At 47.9% G+C, this 17326-nt stretch overlaps 1 protein-coding gene across 1 annotated transcript; it reads right to left on the reverse strand.

Annotated features, from left to right (window-relative positions):
• Window positions 1–9139: 9139 nt before the first annotated feature.
• LOC120640069 (amino acid transporter AVT1I-like) lies at window positions 9140–10561 on the reverse strand. The gene is made up of 2 exons (XM_039915961.1): window positions 10432–10561; window positions 9140–10272 (listed from the first exon to the last, which is right to left on the reverse strand). Exons 1-2 carry the CDS (start codon window positions 10559–10561, stop codon window positions 9140–9142), a joined length of 1263 nt encoding a protein of 420 aa, XP_039771895.1.
• Between the last annotated feature and the right edge of the window lie 6765 nt (window positions 10562–17326).

Raw genomic sequence — 17326 nt, forward strand, 5'->3', positions numbered from 1 at the left:
TACTCACTAACTGACATACTGTCCTGCTTCAGAGCCAAGAATTCCTTCTATTTGAGCTTAATCACACCTGCTGGAATGTGGTGTTCACGAAATCTATTCCTGAATTCCTCCCAGGTGATGGTGTTGGCATCTGCGTGTGCTGCTGTATAAGCATCCCACCAATCGGCCGCAGAACCCTCCAAATGCCCTGAGGCGTACAAGACCCTTTCACGATTAGTACATTGTGTAATATCCAGCTTCTTACTAATAATTTTCAGCCAATCATTAGCATCTAAAGGATCCACTGAATGTGAATAAGTAGGAGGGTGGTGACTCATGAAGTCTCTGTGCTTGTCTCTGGGCTGCGGGGCTGCATGAGGTGCTTGTTGGTTCTGCTATGCTTGCATGTTTGCAACAGTAGCGGTCAGGTTCTGCAACAGTTGCATCTGAGCTGCCAAGAATTGCTCCATTGATGGATTTGGTGGTGGGGGTGGCAATGGATTTTGCTGGTTAACTATGTGGGCACGCCTCGTGCTAGGAATATCTTGTCCTCCACCTGACCTGGTGTTTACCATCTGATTGTTAGAGAAATGAATTTTGGATAAGAATGATGAACTGATAAAGAGAAGATAAAGTAGAAAGATAGCCCAGATATAAGCCCAAAACAGATTTAAACATTTTATTTAAGTAAAGCAAAACGAGTTATAACAAACCAAACACTTGTTCACAAAGCAAGCATTATTACATTGCACGTCCTCGCAGGAACGGTTCTATAGAGACAAAACATGTAAAGGGTAACCAGCCTAAGAGCCTAGAAGACTAGCCTAAAAGACCGGTGATGGTGCCAGGAGCACCGAGGCGGAGCCTCTTGCGGGGTGGCGACATCGCGGGGATGGGAGTCTCCTCATCCTGATCAGGCGGTGGCGCCTGTCCTGCAAGCTGGGCCTCAAGCTGTGCGATCCGATCCTGGGCTTCACGCAGCTTCTCATGGGTCTCTTCGTACTCCGTGGTGAGGCACTCGAGGTCAGTGTTGAGCGCAGCAGTGACTCGGGCGAGAGTGCTGACGCGATGCTCTCCATCTTCTCCCAGTGCAACCATCGTCTGCTCAGACCCACTAGCTCGGCGAGGAACATGGCGGTACTCGGTGGTGTGCAGCACCTGGCGGTGGGTGTGGCAGAGAGACCACAAGGCTCTCCTGGCGGCGCTGCTGATGGAGGTGGCGTATGTAAAGTGAGGCGTAGTAGAGTCATGCGCCGAACGGGTCTTCATGCCATGATCACCCTCCATGCGTTCCCTGATGTGCACCTCAGTGATGTAGTAGTCGCCGATAGCAGAGTCGGTGTAGTGGTACGTGAAGTAGAGGGGGTTCACATTGTTGCCCAATTCTGTAAGTACATCCTGCAGCAACAAGGAGAAGTAACCAGGCTCGACCAGTGAGGTGATAACATTACGAGTTATCACACGAGGACCATTGCCCAGCTGGCCACCAGATGAGTTGCTGTTGTTGTTGGAGCTGTCACCCTGATCATTGTTGCTTTGCCCATCTCCCTCAGAGTCTTCACCATCACCCTCATCCGCACTGTCATCACTGTCATCTCCTGAGTCATCCGGGTCTCCTCCAGCAGTGGCAGGTGCTAGAGCGTCTGGAGCAGGAATAGCTGGCGGTGGAGGTGGTGCATCTGCTTCTGGTGCTGGGTGTGCTGGCGAGTCAACCGGCACAAGTTGACCATCCTCATCTTCAACATAGTAGTAGAGCATCTCTGGATCTTCCTCAACATCTTCCATGGGCTGAGGTGGAGCTGGAGCAGGTGCTGGAACTGGAGCTGGAACAAATTGAGCAACATAAGCGGGTGCTGGACCTCCGGTGCGCTTGCATGCGGTCTGACGAGTCCGGACCATCTGATAGAGCAGGGACAAAACTCAGAATAAGTTGGAATCAAATCAAAATACTGATAAAGAACAAAGAAAACAAATTAGATTTTTATGAAGTAAATTAATTTTTTTTGAGCTGAAAGGCTTGCTAGAAAATGAGTCCTTAATTCGTCCATTTCTATCTAGGCTTGCGTTCTACAGTCAACCTGGCTCTGATACCACTTCTGCCAAACCCGGTTTCGAAAAAAACACCAGATGTATCACATATGTGCGCCAGGATAAAGTTCCACACATATGGAAGACGTTATCAGTGAATATATCAAAGACAATGTTCAACAATGTAAACAAAAGGAAATAAGTACTTTATTACACACCCTGATAGATAGACACGAAGGAAATAAGTGTTAGCCTTTTAGTTGGTCAAATTTTATTAGCAGCACCTAATTACTAGGTATAAGTTTATACCCACCCACTTAAACATAAAGATCATAAAAGAGCCCAAATTACATAACCAAAAACCACGATTTAATTATTCTTCAAGTTCAATTATCATGTGAGGGTCCAAGCCGCTCATGACCGCGAGTACGGCTGATATATCAGTTTTACACTCTACAGAGGTTGTACACTTTACCCACAATTCGTGTCCCCCTGAGTCGCCCGGGTTTGCAAAGCCTTAAACACTTCCTTTGGTGAGTGGCGAGGGGTCCACTACGAGACTTTTACAAAGATTCCCTAACAAGTGACAATCCGCTAAGGTTTCAAGTCAAAGCAGAGCATAAACCTCCCTAATGGTCAGCACCTTAGTAAAGGCTGCTACCCCAAGAGGACCGGGTTATACCCCAACGATGCTTCCCCTCTTGCCCTTTCGGTAAAACTGTCACAAGCTAGAGTTTCTAACTATTCAGCCAAGACCAGAGCCATGTGGTATTGTGGTTGTATGGTTTTCTTGGGTGGTTCTCCATGTTCCATTTATATAGCATGATCTTGTAAATAAAACAAGTAACAACATAAAACAAATTTATCATTTTCAAAAGATTAAGATAACACCATTCCCAAAGTTAAGCAACTAAGTCGTTCTACCCAACAAGATATAAAACTAGGTGTTTCAAGGCTTAGGTAAAAAGACTATGTAATGTCCTTAATAGGATTCCCATCAATTTCATGCATAAAACAATAAAGTAAAGTGTTTATCATGCTATTATTGGGATCAAAATAGAACATGTAGAGGGGGGAAAATCCACTTGCCTTCCTCGTTCAATTGCTGGCTCTCTTCCTCGTATATTTGTTCTTGCTCTCCCTCGAACGGCACGTCGTCTACACGATCACACAAGCAAAGCATACAAAACAAAATAAGAAATAGTATAAAAACAGTAAAAACTGAACTGAAAATGTTGAAAAACAAGTAGAGCATGATGCAAGGATCGCGTGAGCACAAGATTCACTGAAAACGGAGTTAGAACGTGAAAGATATGGCTAGATTAAGGTTCCAGGGACTTGTTTGCGAGAGATATGAACTTCCAGGGCTAGATCTGAAGAAACCAGGGGCTAAAACCTAATTAAACATATAAACTGAGGGGTTAGCATGCAAAAAGAGGGTCCTAGACTGTGGGTTCAAAAACCAGAGAGATTAGGGGTCTAAACGGAAGAAACATGACCTAAACCTAATTACTTTTGAATTACTCAGGACTGCGGGTTGATTTGCGAAAACTGCAGGGGCTTCTTTGCAAAAACGATGGGGACGACTCTGGTTGACCGGTATTGACCGGGTTTTAGACCGATCTGATCCGCCGGATCTTGATCCGACGGCGGTGATTGGCTCGGGGTGGCTCGCGGCTCGGCTCAGCGCGACGCTGGCGGCTTGGCGGGCGGCGTTGCGCGCCGGCGGCCGGTGGAGGCGGCAGCAATTGGCCGGAGCAGCCGAATCCGGTGCTTCGGGCCACGGTTTGGCGCGGGAGTTGGATGGGGAGCTTGCGCGCGCGCTGAGGAGGCCGATGGAGTTGACGGCGAGGTCGCGCGGGCCGGGAGAGCGGAGCGCCACGACGCATGGCGGCGGCGGGTGGTGAAGCTCGCCGGGGTGGCCGAAATCGGTGTCCCGTGCTTGACTACGCGAAGGAGAGGCCGAGGAGGAAGTGAAGTCGTCGGCGAACTCGAAGGGAGAGTCGATGAGGCGGTGCAGAGGCCGGGGTGAGCCCACGGCGGCGAGGTCTGGCCGCGGAACTCCGGCGAGCAATCGCCAATGCGGGATGACGCGGACCCGAGGGGAAATGGGTGGGCAGCGAAGCTCACCACCACTCAAAACTCCTGCGGTTGTTGGAGTCGAGGGAGAGGCAGCGAGACGGCGGATCGATGGCAGCGGCCCTAGCTTGGTGGTGGCGGCGCTGCTCTGCAAAGCTATGGAGCAGAGGCGAGGAGAGGAGGTGGAAAAGGGGGAGCGGTCGGGGCTCGAGTGCAGGTTTTGTAGGCCGAGAGGGATGGGGAACGCCGGCAGAGGAAGTGGCGCGACACTCGGGTGCGGGCCGGCCATGGTGGCCATGAATGGCGCATGGTGGCGCGACCGTTGCAGAGAAGGAAGGGGAAACGGAAGGGGCAAGTGGGGTGGTGGAGCTAGTGCTCCACTAGGCATTGAAGGCAAGTGAAGAGGGAGGGAAGAGGAGACGTGCAGCCGCGGGGAGGGAGAAGGCCGATGGCGTCGGCAGGGAGGAAGGGGAACCGGCTGGAGGTAGGAGGAGGTGCCGACAGGCGGGCCCCACTTAGCAGTGAGAGAGAGAGAGAAATGAGGTGGGATGGTGGGCCGGTGGGATGGGCTTGCTGGGCCGAGGAGAAAAGAAGAGAGGGGAGGGAGAGATGTGGGCTGGGCTGGGAAGAGAGAAGAAAGAAATTTTCTTTTTTTAACACAAACTTCATTTGAACAAAATTCATTTGAAAATAAACTCAATTTGAATTTTGGGTGTTACAAGTGCCCACCGGAGTGGCCGCCGGCCCTCATCGTATAGCAGCGCATCAGGGTTGACGATGGCGACAAACTTGTGCTCCATATGCAACTGACCCCGCAGCAACATGAGTAGACCCCGTCGAGCACGTTAGGGATCCACGTCCACCCCTTGACTAGTATCCTGACGTGCCGCATCTTAAGCTCCTCGCACCTGGCCCCGCCCCATGCCGCATCGCCGGTGATGGCTGCGGAGGCAGAGGCCTCTGCGGTGGCGATGGTGGCGGGCGGCTCTGCGGCATTGAGCTTGGCGCGGATTCGGGGACAGCCGACGGAGGCGTCCCAAGCGTTGAAAGCCTTGAGAATGGAGGTGAAGGGGCCGCGGTCGCAGGAGCAGACGGAGTCGAGCGCGGTGGGGAAGTGGGTGGCGTCGGCGCCGGAAAGGAAGGGCGCGAGCATGGAGGGCGAGGACATGGAGGGCACCTCGAAGTAGCCGGAGAGGAGGAGGAGCAGGATGGCATCGGAGGTAAACATAGGAGTGGGAGGTTGAAGATAAGAGCATTTTGGTCCAAATTATTTCATAAACAGTTCAAAAGGGTATGTAAAGACATATTTCCAGTAAGTGTGAAATTATAATGATATGGACGTAGTTAGTCAAGAAGTAGGAACACGCTTCAAATATGATAGAATATTAATATCACAGATCCAAAACCCTTTATTTTAAGTCAAAAATCTCTACCTTTTATCAAGCATGGAAATATATAAATTTCTACAACATTAATAACACATACTATTAATATATATTCCATGGTGGAGTTAATAAAATTAATCTGATATTGCAGATATTAGTATTTTTTCTATAAATTTGAGCAAATATCAGCAACTAATGTGACGAATCCTGCAGGATGAAAACCTGACGGTTGCAAATTTGCATTGATTCATCGAACCTCTGCCTTTTCTCTTGAAAAAATAGTGGAAAACAGTCAGCGGGGTCCCTTCAGAAAAGTTGTTACGGAGGCCGGTGTCGCGTTCGGGTCCGACCGCGCGGCCTCCCCCTCCCTTCCGCTCCTGCTCGCCCCTGTCCACCACGGAGCCCGATCCCACCCGAGCCGCCTCGCCGGCGCCCTATCCGGCCGCCCCGCGCCGGCCCGGCATGTACCAGTGGCGCAAGTTCGAGTTCTTCGAGGAGAAGGCGGCCGGCCGCGGCGGGGCGGGGGCGGAGGGTCGTCCGTCGCCGCCGTGCCGGCCGAGATCGCGGGCCGCGTCACCTGCTGCTCGGGTGGCTGCGGCTGCGTCGCGGTGGGGTGCGACGACGGCACCGTCAGAGTAGTTTAGAGATTTGACTCTCGTCGGTTGGTTTTTTATTCCACTCGGGCCATTGGATCGGAGGGCCGGGAGTACTAGATGGAAAACTTTTCGACTGGTTCATGTTTGACTGGATATACACTTGGGTTTCCATTCGATTACTTTATTACTAAGGTCATAAGGGATATACACTCTATCCTTTCTTTGCCTAAGTTGGAGACCCGTGCCCCCTACTACATCTAAGACGAATCTATTGGGCTGCGGTTTCAAATGAAAAAGAAAGCGAAAGAGCTCAAAATGGGGCTCGATGCCCAGAAAAGCTTCGCATAAATGCACGAAGATGGAAATACGAACAAAGAAATTTGGGGTCAGATGATGCAATTGGATCCTGTAGTAGCGCAGGAGTCTAGAAAAGAAAGAAGAGCAAGGAAACCCCAATCCGCGTTCCAAGTATGAGGTGAAAACTACGATTTCCCCCGTATTTTCATACGGATGATCTGAACCCAAGGCAGGACGCCATTGGATGACAGATTTGGGAACTAAAAGACCCTGCGACACCAAAGAATCTAAGACGGATTGAGAACACTTACTTGTGTTCCAACCCTCATCACCAGTTGGCTCTGCAGCCACACCCTTCCGATTGGTCGCTTTCTTGGGGGCCATCCGGAAATCCACAGATCGCTTCACGCGCATAAACTGGCGGAAATCCTAAAAGGAGGATGGGGAACGGCAAAGAGAATGAATTTTTGGATCTGGGAGCTCGAAAGCAGAAAGACAGATCTAAAGCAGCAAAAACAAGTGGCGGTCGGTGGGGTAAAACCTAAGTTAACGCTTCATTTTATAATGATTGTGGTAACATGGTCAAAACACCCAACAGGCCAACAATCCGTTGCAAATCACGGAAATAATGGGATTTAAAAAGAGACATTTCTTTTTCTGAGATTACATTCTGGAAAAGAAAACACTCACATCCCTAGTCGACTACTCAACATCCTTTTCCTTAACTAGGATTACATTCCAAAATAAGGATAAATACTCGACATTACAACTCGAGTACTTTATACATAACTTTACAAAACGACTCGGGTCTGCACGCACACTTCTTGGCTTCCTGAGAAGCATGCTGCAGCTAGATCGGCCCGAGGCCGTGACAAAGTACAAACTTATTATTCCCATTTCGGGAATAAAGATATTCGTATTTAGGGAGATAAGCTACAAGAGTATGGAGGCAGATTACAGAAATCACCTCGCAAGTCCTCTTGTAGCATCTTGCAGAGAAATTTCTCTTTCTCCCTAAACACTTTGTGGCAAGATCAAGCTTCCCCGCTAGAGATGTCAGTTCTTGGGCACCTAGAAACAGGCAACCCCAAGGATGTGACACAAACAAGACTCAACCCAGCGACTCCAAAACTGCCTCATTGGAAGATGCAAGGACATGATGTCCAGCATGGATCCGACGAAGGCATTAGGAACACAGGAGGAGGCAGCGGAGACTTCTCTTATCACTCGCAAGTTCTCTTCTAGCATCTTTTGTTGGAAGGAACTACACAAATCTCAGGAGGGCGAGAGCAAGAACACCAAAGAAAAGTCATGGTCGCTACAATTTGGTGCTTCTGGCAAAGGCCTCTCCCCTGCCTTTTATAGCCACAAGGAGACTTGCTGAAGGAGAACCCGTGAATCAACAGTACACGTTTTACGGACGCATTCATGACAGCATTCACAGACGCAGTCAAAGCTACAATAATACAGATTCTCCAAACAGTAACGTCTCATGTGAGCACTGAATAAAGAGCCGTATATCCCGGGTTTTATTTCTGAAATTATTTCGGGTGCAATCAGTGTGGCGGATCCAATTGTATCATTTTTCTGGGATTTTACCCGAAAAAGAGATCTTTTTGGATTTCGGATCTGATGAATCCTGCAAATAATCTGAAGGATAAAATCTGATGCCACGACTTAAATCCTTAATTCCAAATCTACGCTCGGGGGCTACTCGCAGCAAAAGGGATTTTGATTTAAGGCTCGGGGGCTGCTGGATATGGGCATCAGAGATTTATTTTTTAAATTTTTTGGAAAATAGACTGAAGTGACCCTTAGCCTGATTCTGCGATTCAACCTAAGGCTCGGGGGCTACTCCATATGGAGCGCGAGTACTTCGCGCACCATATATGATCAAGATTTCAGGGCTTGAGCACCTCACAGCCTCAAAGCAAATGAAAGTACTTGAAGGACTACTCGACGTATTTGAAGGAAGGACCAGAAACAACTAGAAGGATGTTCTGACTACTTGAAGTATTTGAAGACGCCCAACCAAGTACTCGACGCCTGCAGGGCTCGGCTACGAAGAGCTCGGGGGCTTGTCAGACCCGGGACAGCGGGACTTCTTATAGATATAGAATATTTTAGAGTAAGGGATAGCTCATGGATGTACCTTACCTCTTTTGTAACTACCCGAATAGGCATAGAACTAGCTGTAGTACAAAGGAAACTACCCGATTGTGTTGTAGTAGGACTCCAACTGTACTCGGTTAGGACTTTCCATGTAACCCTGTCTCCCCGGATATATAAGGGCGGGCAGCTCCCCCTCCAAACAATCATCAACACCTAAGGCAATACAAACCACACAGGACGTAGGGTATTACGTAAACTCGCGGCCCGAACCTGTCTAAATCTTTGTGTTCCTTGTACCATCGAGTTCTAGAGCAGTCGATCCCTACCTACAAACCCTACTGCTAAGGGTATCCTTGAGTAGGCTTGGCGGTAAACACCGACAGGGTAGGAGAGTATTTTCTACACAACCATAATCTGTTCTAAAAACTCTAGAATGACATACATTTTAGGACAAAGGGAGTATATTAATATTGTGTCGAAAATCATGCAAATAATTAAGCGCAAACAAGCTATGATGCCTCTCCAGCACAATCTAGCAGCAGCAAGCAAAAGCAATAAGCAGACTGGTGCTATATATATATGTGACAAACGTATTGCTATTTATTATCTGCAAATAAATACAATCCCCAATTTGGCAGCAGCGACGGATTTGCTTCTGTTGCTCTACTTAAGCCTCTGGACGATTTGCTTTACAGAGCTGTAGGTGCCTAGCACAACAATGGCCGTGCCAACTGCGACGATGACCACGCAGGCCGCCGTCTCCAGCCACGGCTTCTTGTACCCGAGCTTGGCGCGGACCCTGAGGTAGCACAGGCTCGGAAGCAGCATGGTGGCCGTGCAGCTGAGCAGCGCGCCGGTGAGCGCGACGACGTCGGCGAAGAAGGGCACGGCCAGTGCCACGACGGCGGTGCCGACGACGAGCGCCGTCCGGACGAGGGCGCGGAGCAGCCGGCTCTTGCGGACGCCGAGCGCCGCCTCGACGGCCTCGGCGACGGGGGCCACCACCAGCGCGTACTTGGTCAGCGGGTTCACCAGCGTCGTGTAGATGGCGACCTTGGAGCTCGCCTTCCCGGGCGGGAGGTTGAGGGTGACCTGCGACATGACCGCGTCGCCGTACATGAGGTACCCGGCGACGCCCATGAAGCCGTAGCTGAGCGTGCTCACGGCGAAGCAGACGAGGAGCACCGCCGGGAACCGCCTCCTGTCCTTCATCCCGCCGTAGATCATGGGGAAGACGGCGTGCCCGCTGAAGCAGAAGGAGTAGAGGCTGACGGCGCTGGGCATGCCGGCCCAGCGCACGAGCCTGCCCCGCTCGCGGAACCCGACGCCATCGACCGCGGCGACCCACACAACGGCAGCGATGAGGACGGCGGACGCGAGCGCGCCGGCGGCGGCAACGTACGCGAGCACGCCGAGGCTGCTGAACCACGTGGTCGGCAGCACGGCGAGCGTGGCGGCGAGCACGAACCCCTGCTTGGCGCCGACCCGGAGGCCGCCGAGGCGGAAGCCCGCCGCGGCCGGGAACAGCTTGTGCAGGTTGTCGCCCTCGAGGATGAGGAAGTCGACGGCGACGAGGTAGAGCTCGAGGTACATGAAGGCGGCGACGGCGAGGCGGCCCCGGCGGCCGAACGCCAGCGCGCCGACGTCCGGGTAGGTGGCCACGAGCGGGCTGGCGTCCATGCAGCGCTGCAGGAGGATGCCCGTGTAGCAGCAGATGGCGGCGATGGCGAGGAAGATGGCCAGGCTGGACCAGCCGCCCTGCGACACCGCGTAGGGGATGGACAGCAGCCCGATCCCTGCGTATATATACGATACAACAATTCAAGCACAGGCACAGTTCATCAGTGGGGATCGATCGCATCGCATCGCATGCACTGTAGTGCGTTGATTATTCATGAGTTGATGACGATTGTTCATCTACATCTTGCCTGCTGGCAGATTAGGGCTAATAATACCTGAGAGAGCATTGACTCCATTGAAGCATGTCTTGAGGAAACCCGTCTTGTCACTTGCCGACGGCGGCGGCGGCGGCGGAAGCTCGGCATTATTGTCGCCGGCGGCGCTGCCGGCGGCGGTGGTGGCCATTAATATTGCTGGGTTAGTTTGCAGTTTCTTGAACGAAGTCACGTACGGGAGCGAGTACCGGCGGCCACATGCACATGTACTAGAACATGTCGAATCACCAGGGACGCTCGGCCCTCCTTTTATAGGAGGGGAAGCCTGGAAAGGTGACGGATGCGGTCAAATTCTGCGACCATTCGTCTCGTCGTAGCATCACCGCAGTTGAAACGAAAACGAGGCCTCATCAGCTGCTTGCTCGCTCTTGGAACCGAATTAAGCTGAGAGAGACGACGAACTGGTCGTAAAGGCCGGCCAGCAGCTAAAAAGGCAGTGCCTGCGTGTGTGTGGTGGGGGGGAGGGGTGTGTTTGAAGCGACGGCGAATAAAACGATGAAAAATAGAAAGATCAAATCGTAGAAAGACACGAGAATTTAATGTGGAAAACCCCTCCAATGCGAAGGGTAAAAACCACGGGCGCCAGCCAGTAAGAATTTCACTATATCGGGTGTTTGTGTACAACGCCTAGCGGCGGCTAACAAGAGGAATAATAGGATTGATATTCTTCGGTGAAACCTATGGGTTAGATATATAGGAGAGTCACGTGGTCTCCTCAATTTCTACTAGCAATGTGGGATTAAAAGTTTGCACCACATGAGCCTTAATGGGCCAATCCCAAATTCCAACAATCTCCCATCAGAATTTGGATCACAATATAACATACTCCACCTTGAGACAAATTCCTTCTAGTAGCATATCAAAATCATCACCTGAACACAACAAAGAACAGAATTTCTGGCGCCAAATAACCTCTTGGGCTAAACTGTCAAACCAACTAAGCTTGAACAACTGCTAACAGTGAACACATAACCTGTGAGTGACCTGCGCCTATCCAAATCAACAGCATAATCTGAATTCACATAACCAATGAGTCCCTGATCAGTTCTCCCAAACTTCAAACAAGAATCTGCTGTTCCTCTGAGGTACCTGAAAATCCACTGAACTGCCTTCCAGTGTTCTTTACCAGGATTAGACATGTATCTGCTGCCCAGATTTATCATAGCATATGATAAATCTGGGCGAGAGCAAACTATGGCATACATCAAAGAACCAACAGCACTAGAATATGAGACTTTTGACATGTATTCAACATCCTCCTCAGAACTAGGGCACTGAGCAGCTGACAATTTAAAGTGAGGTGCAATAGGAGTAGTAACTGGCTTTGAATCATGCATATTGAAACGCTGAAGAACCTTGTTAATGTAATTATGCTGACTAAGAAATAATAAACCAGATTTTCTGTCTCTAGTAATCTCCATACCTAGAATTTTCTTAGCAACACCAAGATCCTTCATATCAAATTCACTATTCAACAATTTCTTTACTGTAGTGATTTCTTTTCTGCTCTTGGCAGCAATAATCATGTCATCAACATATAACAGAAAGTATATAGGTGATTCCTCAACAATCTTAATGTAAACACAGCTATCATATTCAGATCTTTTAAAACCATGTAACAACATAAATAAATCAAACCTCTTATACCACTGACGAGGAGACTGTTTCAAACCATACAAGGACTTTTTTAATTTGCAAACATAATTCTCTTTGCTTGGCACTATGAATCCTTCTGGCTGATCCATGTAAATTTCCTCCTCAAGCTCTCCATGCAAAAATGCAGTCTTCACATCTAACTGCTCAAGCTCAAGATCATGCGTAGCAATAATACTAAAGAAAGTCCGAATTGAGCTATACTTCACAACTGGATAGAACACATCATTATAGTCAACACCAGAAATCTGACTGAAGCCCTTTGCAACTAACTTTGCCTTAAATCTTGGAGGCTCACTAGAAGACAAACCCTCCTTTCTCTTTAAGACCCATTTGTAGCGAACAGTCTTTTTTTTCTCAGGCAAGCTTACAATCTCCTATGTGTCATTCTTCTCAAGAGACTGCATCTCCTCCTGCATAGCTGAGATCCACTTCTCCTTATCAATAGAATCAATGACTTCAGAATATGTTGCTGGCTCACTAGCATCCTCCACCTGTTCAGCACAACTCAAAGCATAATAAGTCATATTACACTCCTCAATTAAACGGTTTGGAGGTCCACAACTCCTCTTTGATCTGCGAAGAGCAATAGGTAAATCTACATCCTCCTCATGCTGCAAATCAGACTGTGAAACTGGAGATGAGTGCTGAATAGTATCAGGAACACTATCTGAAACATCATTACCAACAACTTCATTTTCCTGGTCATCCATAAGCTCCACCTGCACACTAACTTGTGACTGCAATTTCTCAACTAAAGCATCATCTGTGGACAAACTGTCAGTAAACATCACAGATTCATTGAAAACAACACTTCTGCTCATGAAAGTCTTTCTAGTTTCAGGATTCCACAATTTATATCCTTTGACTCCCGAACCATAACCAAGAAACAGACATTTAATAGTTCTAGGCTCTAATTTTCCATTATCAACATGAGCATAAGCAGTGCAGCAAAAAACTCTCAGGTGTGAATAATCTGCAGGTGTACCAGACCATACCTGAATAGGAGTCTTCTTGTTGAGTGGAATAGAAGGCGATCTGTTGATCAAATAACATGCTGTATTAGCAGCCTCAGCCCAAAAACGCTTGTTCATATGGGCATTGGACAGCATGCAATGAGCCTTCGAGATGATAGTCCTGTTCATACGCTCGGCCACACCATTCTGCTGAGGAGTGTATGGTATGGTGTGATGCCTAACAATGCCTTTTTTCTGCAATAATAATCAAAAGCATCCGAACAGAACTTTCCACCATTATCAGTTCGAAGCACCTTGACCTTCTTCTCAGTTTGCCTTTCTATCATAACTTTCCATTCTATAAAAGCAGCAAAAGTATCATCTTTGCTTTTCAGAAAATAAGGCCAGACTCTTCTAGAGTAATCATCAATAATGGTAAGCATATAACGAGCACCACCATATGAAGGCTTACGTAAAGGATCCCACAAATCAGCATGAACATAATCAAGTGTACCTTTTGTAGTATGAACAGAGGTATTGAATTTGACCCTCTTATGCTTACCAAATACACAATGCTCACAGAACTTCTTGCCACTCAAAATGCAGCCATCCAGCAGGTTTCTCTTCATCAATTCTACCATACCGAGTTCACTCATGTGTCCAAGACGCATATGCCAAAGGTCAGTCTTACTAGGTTCAGCATTAGCAACATTAGCAGCAGAAACAGAACCATGCAAAGTACAACCTCTAAGAACATATAAATCTGAAGGATTGAGATCACCCAGCAAACATACAAGAGAACCTTTAGATACCTTCACAACTCCACCTGAACCGGTGTATTTGAGTCCTTCTTTATCAAGTGTGCTCAACGAGATCAGATTTCTTTTCATCCCTGGTATGTGCCTTACATTCTTCAGTATGCGAATCATGCCATCATGGGTCTTGATCTGAACAGAGCCAATGACAATAATCTCACACGGGTTATCATCTCTCATGCGCACAAAATCACCGTTCTGCAAAGACTCATAGGAACTGAACCAATCTCTATTAGTGCAGATATGAATAGAACATGCAGAATCAAGAATCCACTCATTATGACCAGCAACACAACCAGCAAAGACAACCAAACAATCTGACTCAGAGTTTTCACCAGCAGAAGCAACACTAGCCTTACCATCAGATTTATTTTTCTTCTTCTCCTTATTCTGCAATTTCCAGCAATCCTCAATCATATGAGATTTCTTCTTGCAATACTTACAGAATTTCTTCTTGGGACCTTTGGACTGGGAGCGGCCTCTACCGTCATTGCTCTTGCCACGATCGTTGTTATCACTTGAGGATCATTGCTCTGATCTGCCTCTGACATGCAAAGCGTCGCCCCTAGAGGACGAGCCATCTGTCTGCACCATGCCTTTCATCTTCTCCTTAGATTGGAGTGCCTCACAAACTTCCGCAAGAGTTAGTTCATCACGGCTTAATAGTATGGTGTCACGAAAACTTGCATAAGAACTTGACAAAGAGTATAATAAAAGAAGACCTAAGTCCTCATCTTCATACTTAACCTCCATCGACCCTAGGTCAGCAACGATCTCCTTGAAGACAGATAGGTGACCCATTACCGAATCACCCTCCTGCATCTTAAGCGTGTACAGCTTCAACTTCATATGCAATTTACTGGTAAGATCCTTCGACATGCAGATCGATTCCAGTTTTAGCCACAATTCTGCAGCAGTCTTTTCTTGCAGCACTTCTTGTAGAATATCATTAGATAGATGAAGCTGAATAAGAGAAAGAGCCTTACGGTCCTTGCGCTTCTCCTCATCGGTCCACTCATCCTTCTTTTTCTTCCCGAATTTTTCTAGCGCCTCATCAAGATCATTGGTTTGCGCCAGAATAGCTCTCATCTTGACTTGCCACGGCGAGAACCTTGTCTTGTAGTCCAACATCGGTAGATCATACTTTATCGACGCCATCACGAAACCCTAACTTGAAACCACGGCTCTGGTACCACTTGTTAGAAGCGACGGCAAACAAAACGATGAAAAATAGAAAGATCAAACCGTAGAAAGACACGAGGATTTAACGTGGAAAACCCCTCCAATGCGAAGGGTAAAAACCACGGGCGCCAGCCAGCAAGAACTTCACTATATCGGGTGTTTGTGTACAACGCCTAGCGGCGGCTTACAAGAGGAATAATAGGATTGATATTCTCCGGTGAAGCCTATGGGTTAGATATATAGGAGTGTCACGTGGTCTCCTCAACTTCTACTAGTAATGTGGGATTAAAAGTTTGCACCACATGAGCTTTAATGGGCCAAGCCCAAATTCCAACAATCTCCCATCAAAATTTGGATCGGATCTATCGGAACCGCACGAAACCAAGTCACGATGCTGAGATGCATGCAAGACATTTGCGTTGGTGGTGGTGGCCACTCGATCGATCTGCAAGCTATAAGGTCCAGCAGCTAGAACCTTCTTTTTTCTTCTTCAAGGATCGAGCCAGTGACTGCAAAGCATACTGTGCCGCTGCAGAATGCATCGTATCACACATCGTCATTTTATCGTGGCATCTGCAGCAACAGAGAGGATTACTGAAGAAGACTCGAACCAATTGAGAGGCCGGAGAGCTATAGCTAATGGTTAGTTCCTCCGTTGGTGGTTGGTTTCTTTCACATCATCATGCTGTAGATCTGCTGACTGAAGCCGCAGTCAAGTCCACCAGCTTGCTGCTTCAAGTTAAACTCGATCAACACCATCGGCTCAAAAGGTCAATTAAGCATATTATCGCCCTGGAGCATCTGAGGACTTCATTAAGGAATAATCGAAAGATCGTGCAGCAAATAAATAAAAAAAAAGTGAAAAGAACCAAGCAACTTGTCGATCGGGCTCTAGCTAGTGATCGAAGGTTTCTAAGGTGAAATTTCCCAATTTTAATTTATGATTATATATGTTTTCCTTTTTATTCTGCGGGCCATTATATATACGTTTTCCTTTTGTACTAAAATATACTCCCCCATTCCAAACTATGATTCATCTGATTTTTTGACCTCAAATTTGCCCACTCATCTTATTTAAAAAATTTGTGCACACATAGTCAAGAAAGACTTTTATTAATAAACCAAGCAAAAAAAGAGGTGATAATTCTTAAAATATTTTAAATAAGACGAGTGGTCAAACTTAGGATTGAAAAATCAAACGGATTATAATTTCGAACAGAGGGGATATATGGGACATCTTTTCTTTCATGATCGTCTGAACAAGGAATTTCTTCTTTGGGCAACTTTTAGACCAACTTTTAGAAGCGGTCTAGCCATCTAGTAGAAACGTTACACCGAAAGAGGAAAAAACAACACCATTGATTAATCATCAATAATTAAGGACACAATGAATTCAACTGATTTTTACCCTCTTAACGAAATGTGTAGGCATTTCATTTTGTTTCCTCCTCTGGAAATATACAAGGATTTCTTCTTTTTTTGGTATGTACTTTCTGCGGCAAAGGTTCGACACGGCTGCACGAGATCGATCGAATTTCCTTTGGTTGGACAAAGGCAGTCACGTTGATGTAACGGCGTCATTGACGAGTTCTTACACGTGCACGCCAAGTGCAAAATTACCGTCAATTGGCAGCTGAACAAGTAAACACACTTGTCTTGCATTGGCTCTTTGCTGTCCTTGACTATCTTCCAAGTTATAGAGGCTTGTTTTTATCTTTTTCCAAGGATAAAAAGGAAGAAGAAGAAACAAACAGCTTTTGGAAGGAAAAAAAACAAGGGTATCCGTGGGTGTGGTGGTTTTCGATCCATTGAATACACCTAGATTATATGTCCATCGGTGAGGAATGTTGAGTACTCTATCCTGCTTGTGATGAGTGAATTATCAACCGTGCGGTGTGATCGTGCGCTTGGTCTTTGGATTGCAGGTACAAGGGCGTCGAGTGTCGATGGAGAGTTGCCGTGGAGGAGCTCGGGCCGGGCGACAGCTGTGGCGTCCATTCCTGGTCGAGGGCGCAAGCGGCGACGGAAGGCGGATTTCTTGGTTTGCACCATAAAACCAAGCAGGCGGACGGCGGTTGAAGACGCCAAGTCGTGGAGGCACGGGCGTCGGTCTCGGGACTGACGGAGGCGACGAGCGTCGACGACGTCTAGGGACTCGCTGCGGGCGAGGAGGTGACGGGCATCGGGCGGCGTCTAGGGCCGTCAGAAGGCCGAGGCGGGAACGGCGTCTAGAGCCACGGCGTGGAGGCGGGAATCTTCCCGCGTGAGGTGTTTTGGCGGTTTTCTCAA

Source organism: Panicum virgatum, chromosome 7K, assembly GCF_016808335.1.
Source record: "Panicum virgatum strain AP13 chromosome 7K, P.virgatum_v5, whole genome shotgun sequence".
NCBI lineage: Eukaryota > Viridiplantae > Streptophyta > Magnoliopsida > Poales > Poaceae > Panicum > Panicum virgatum.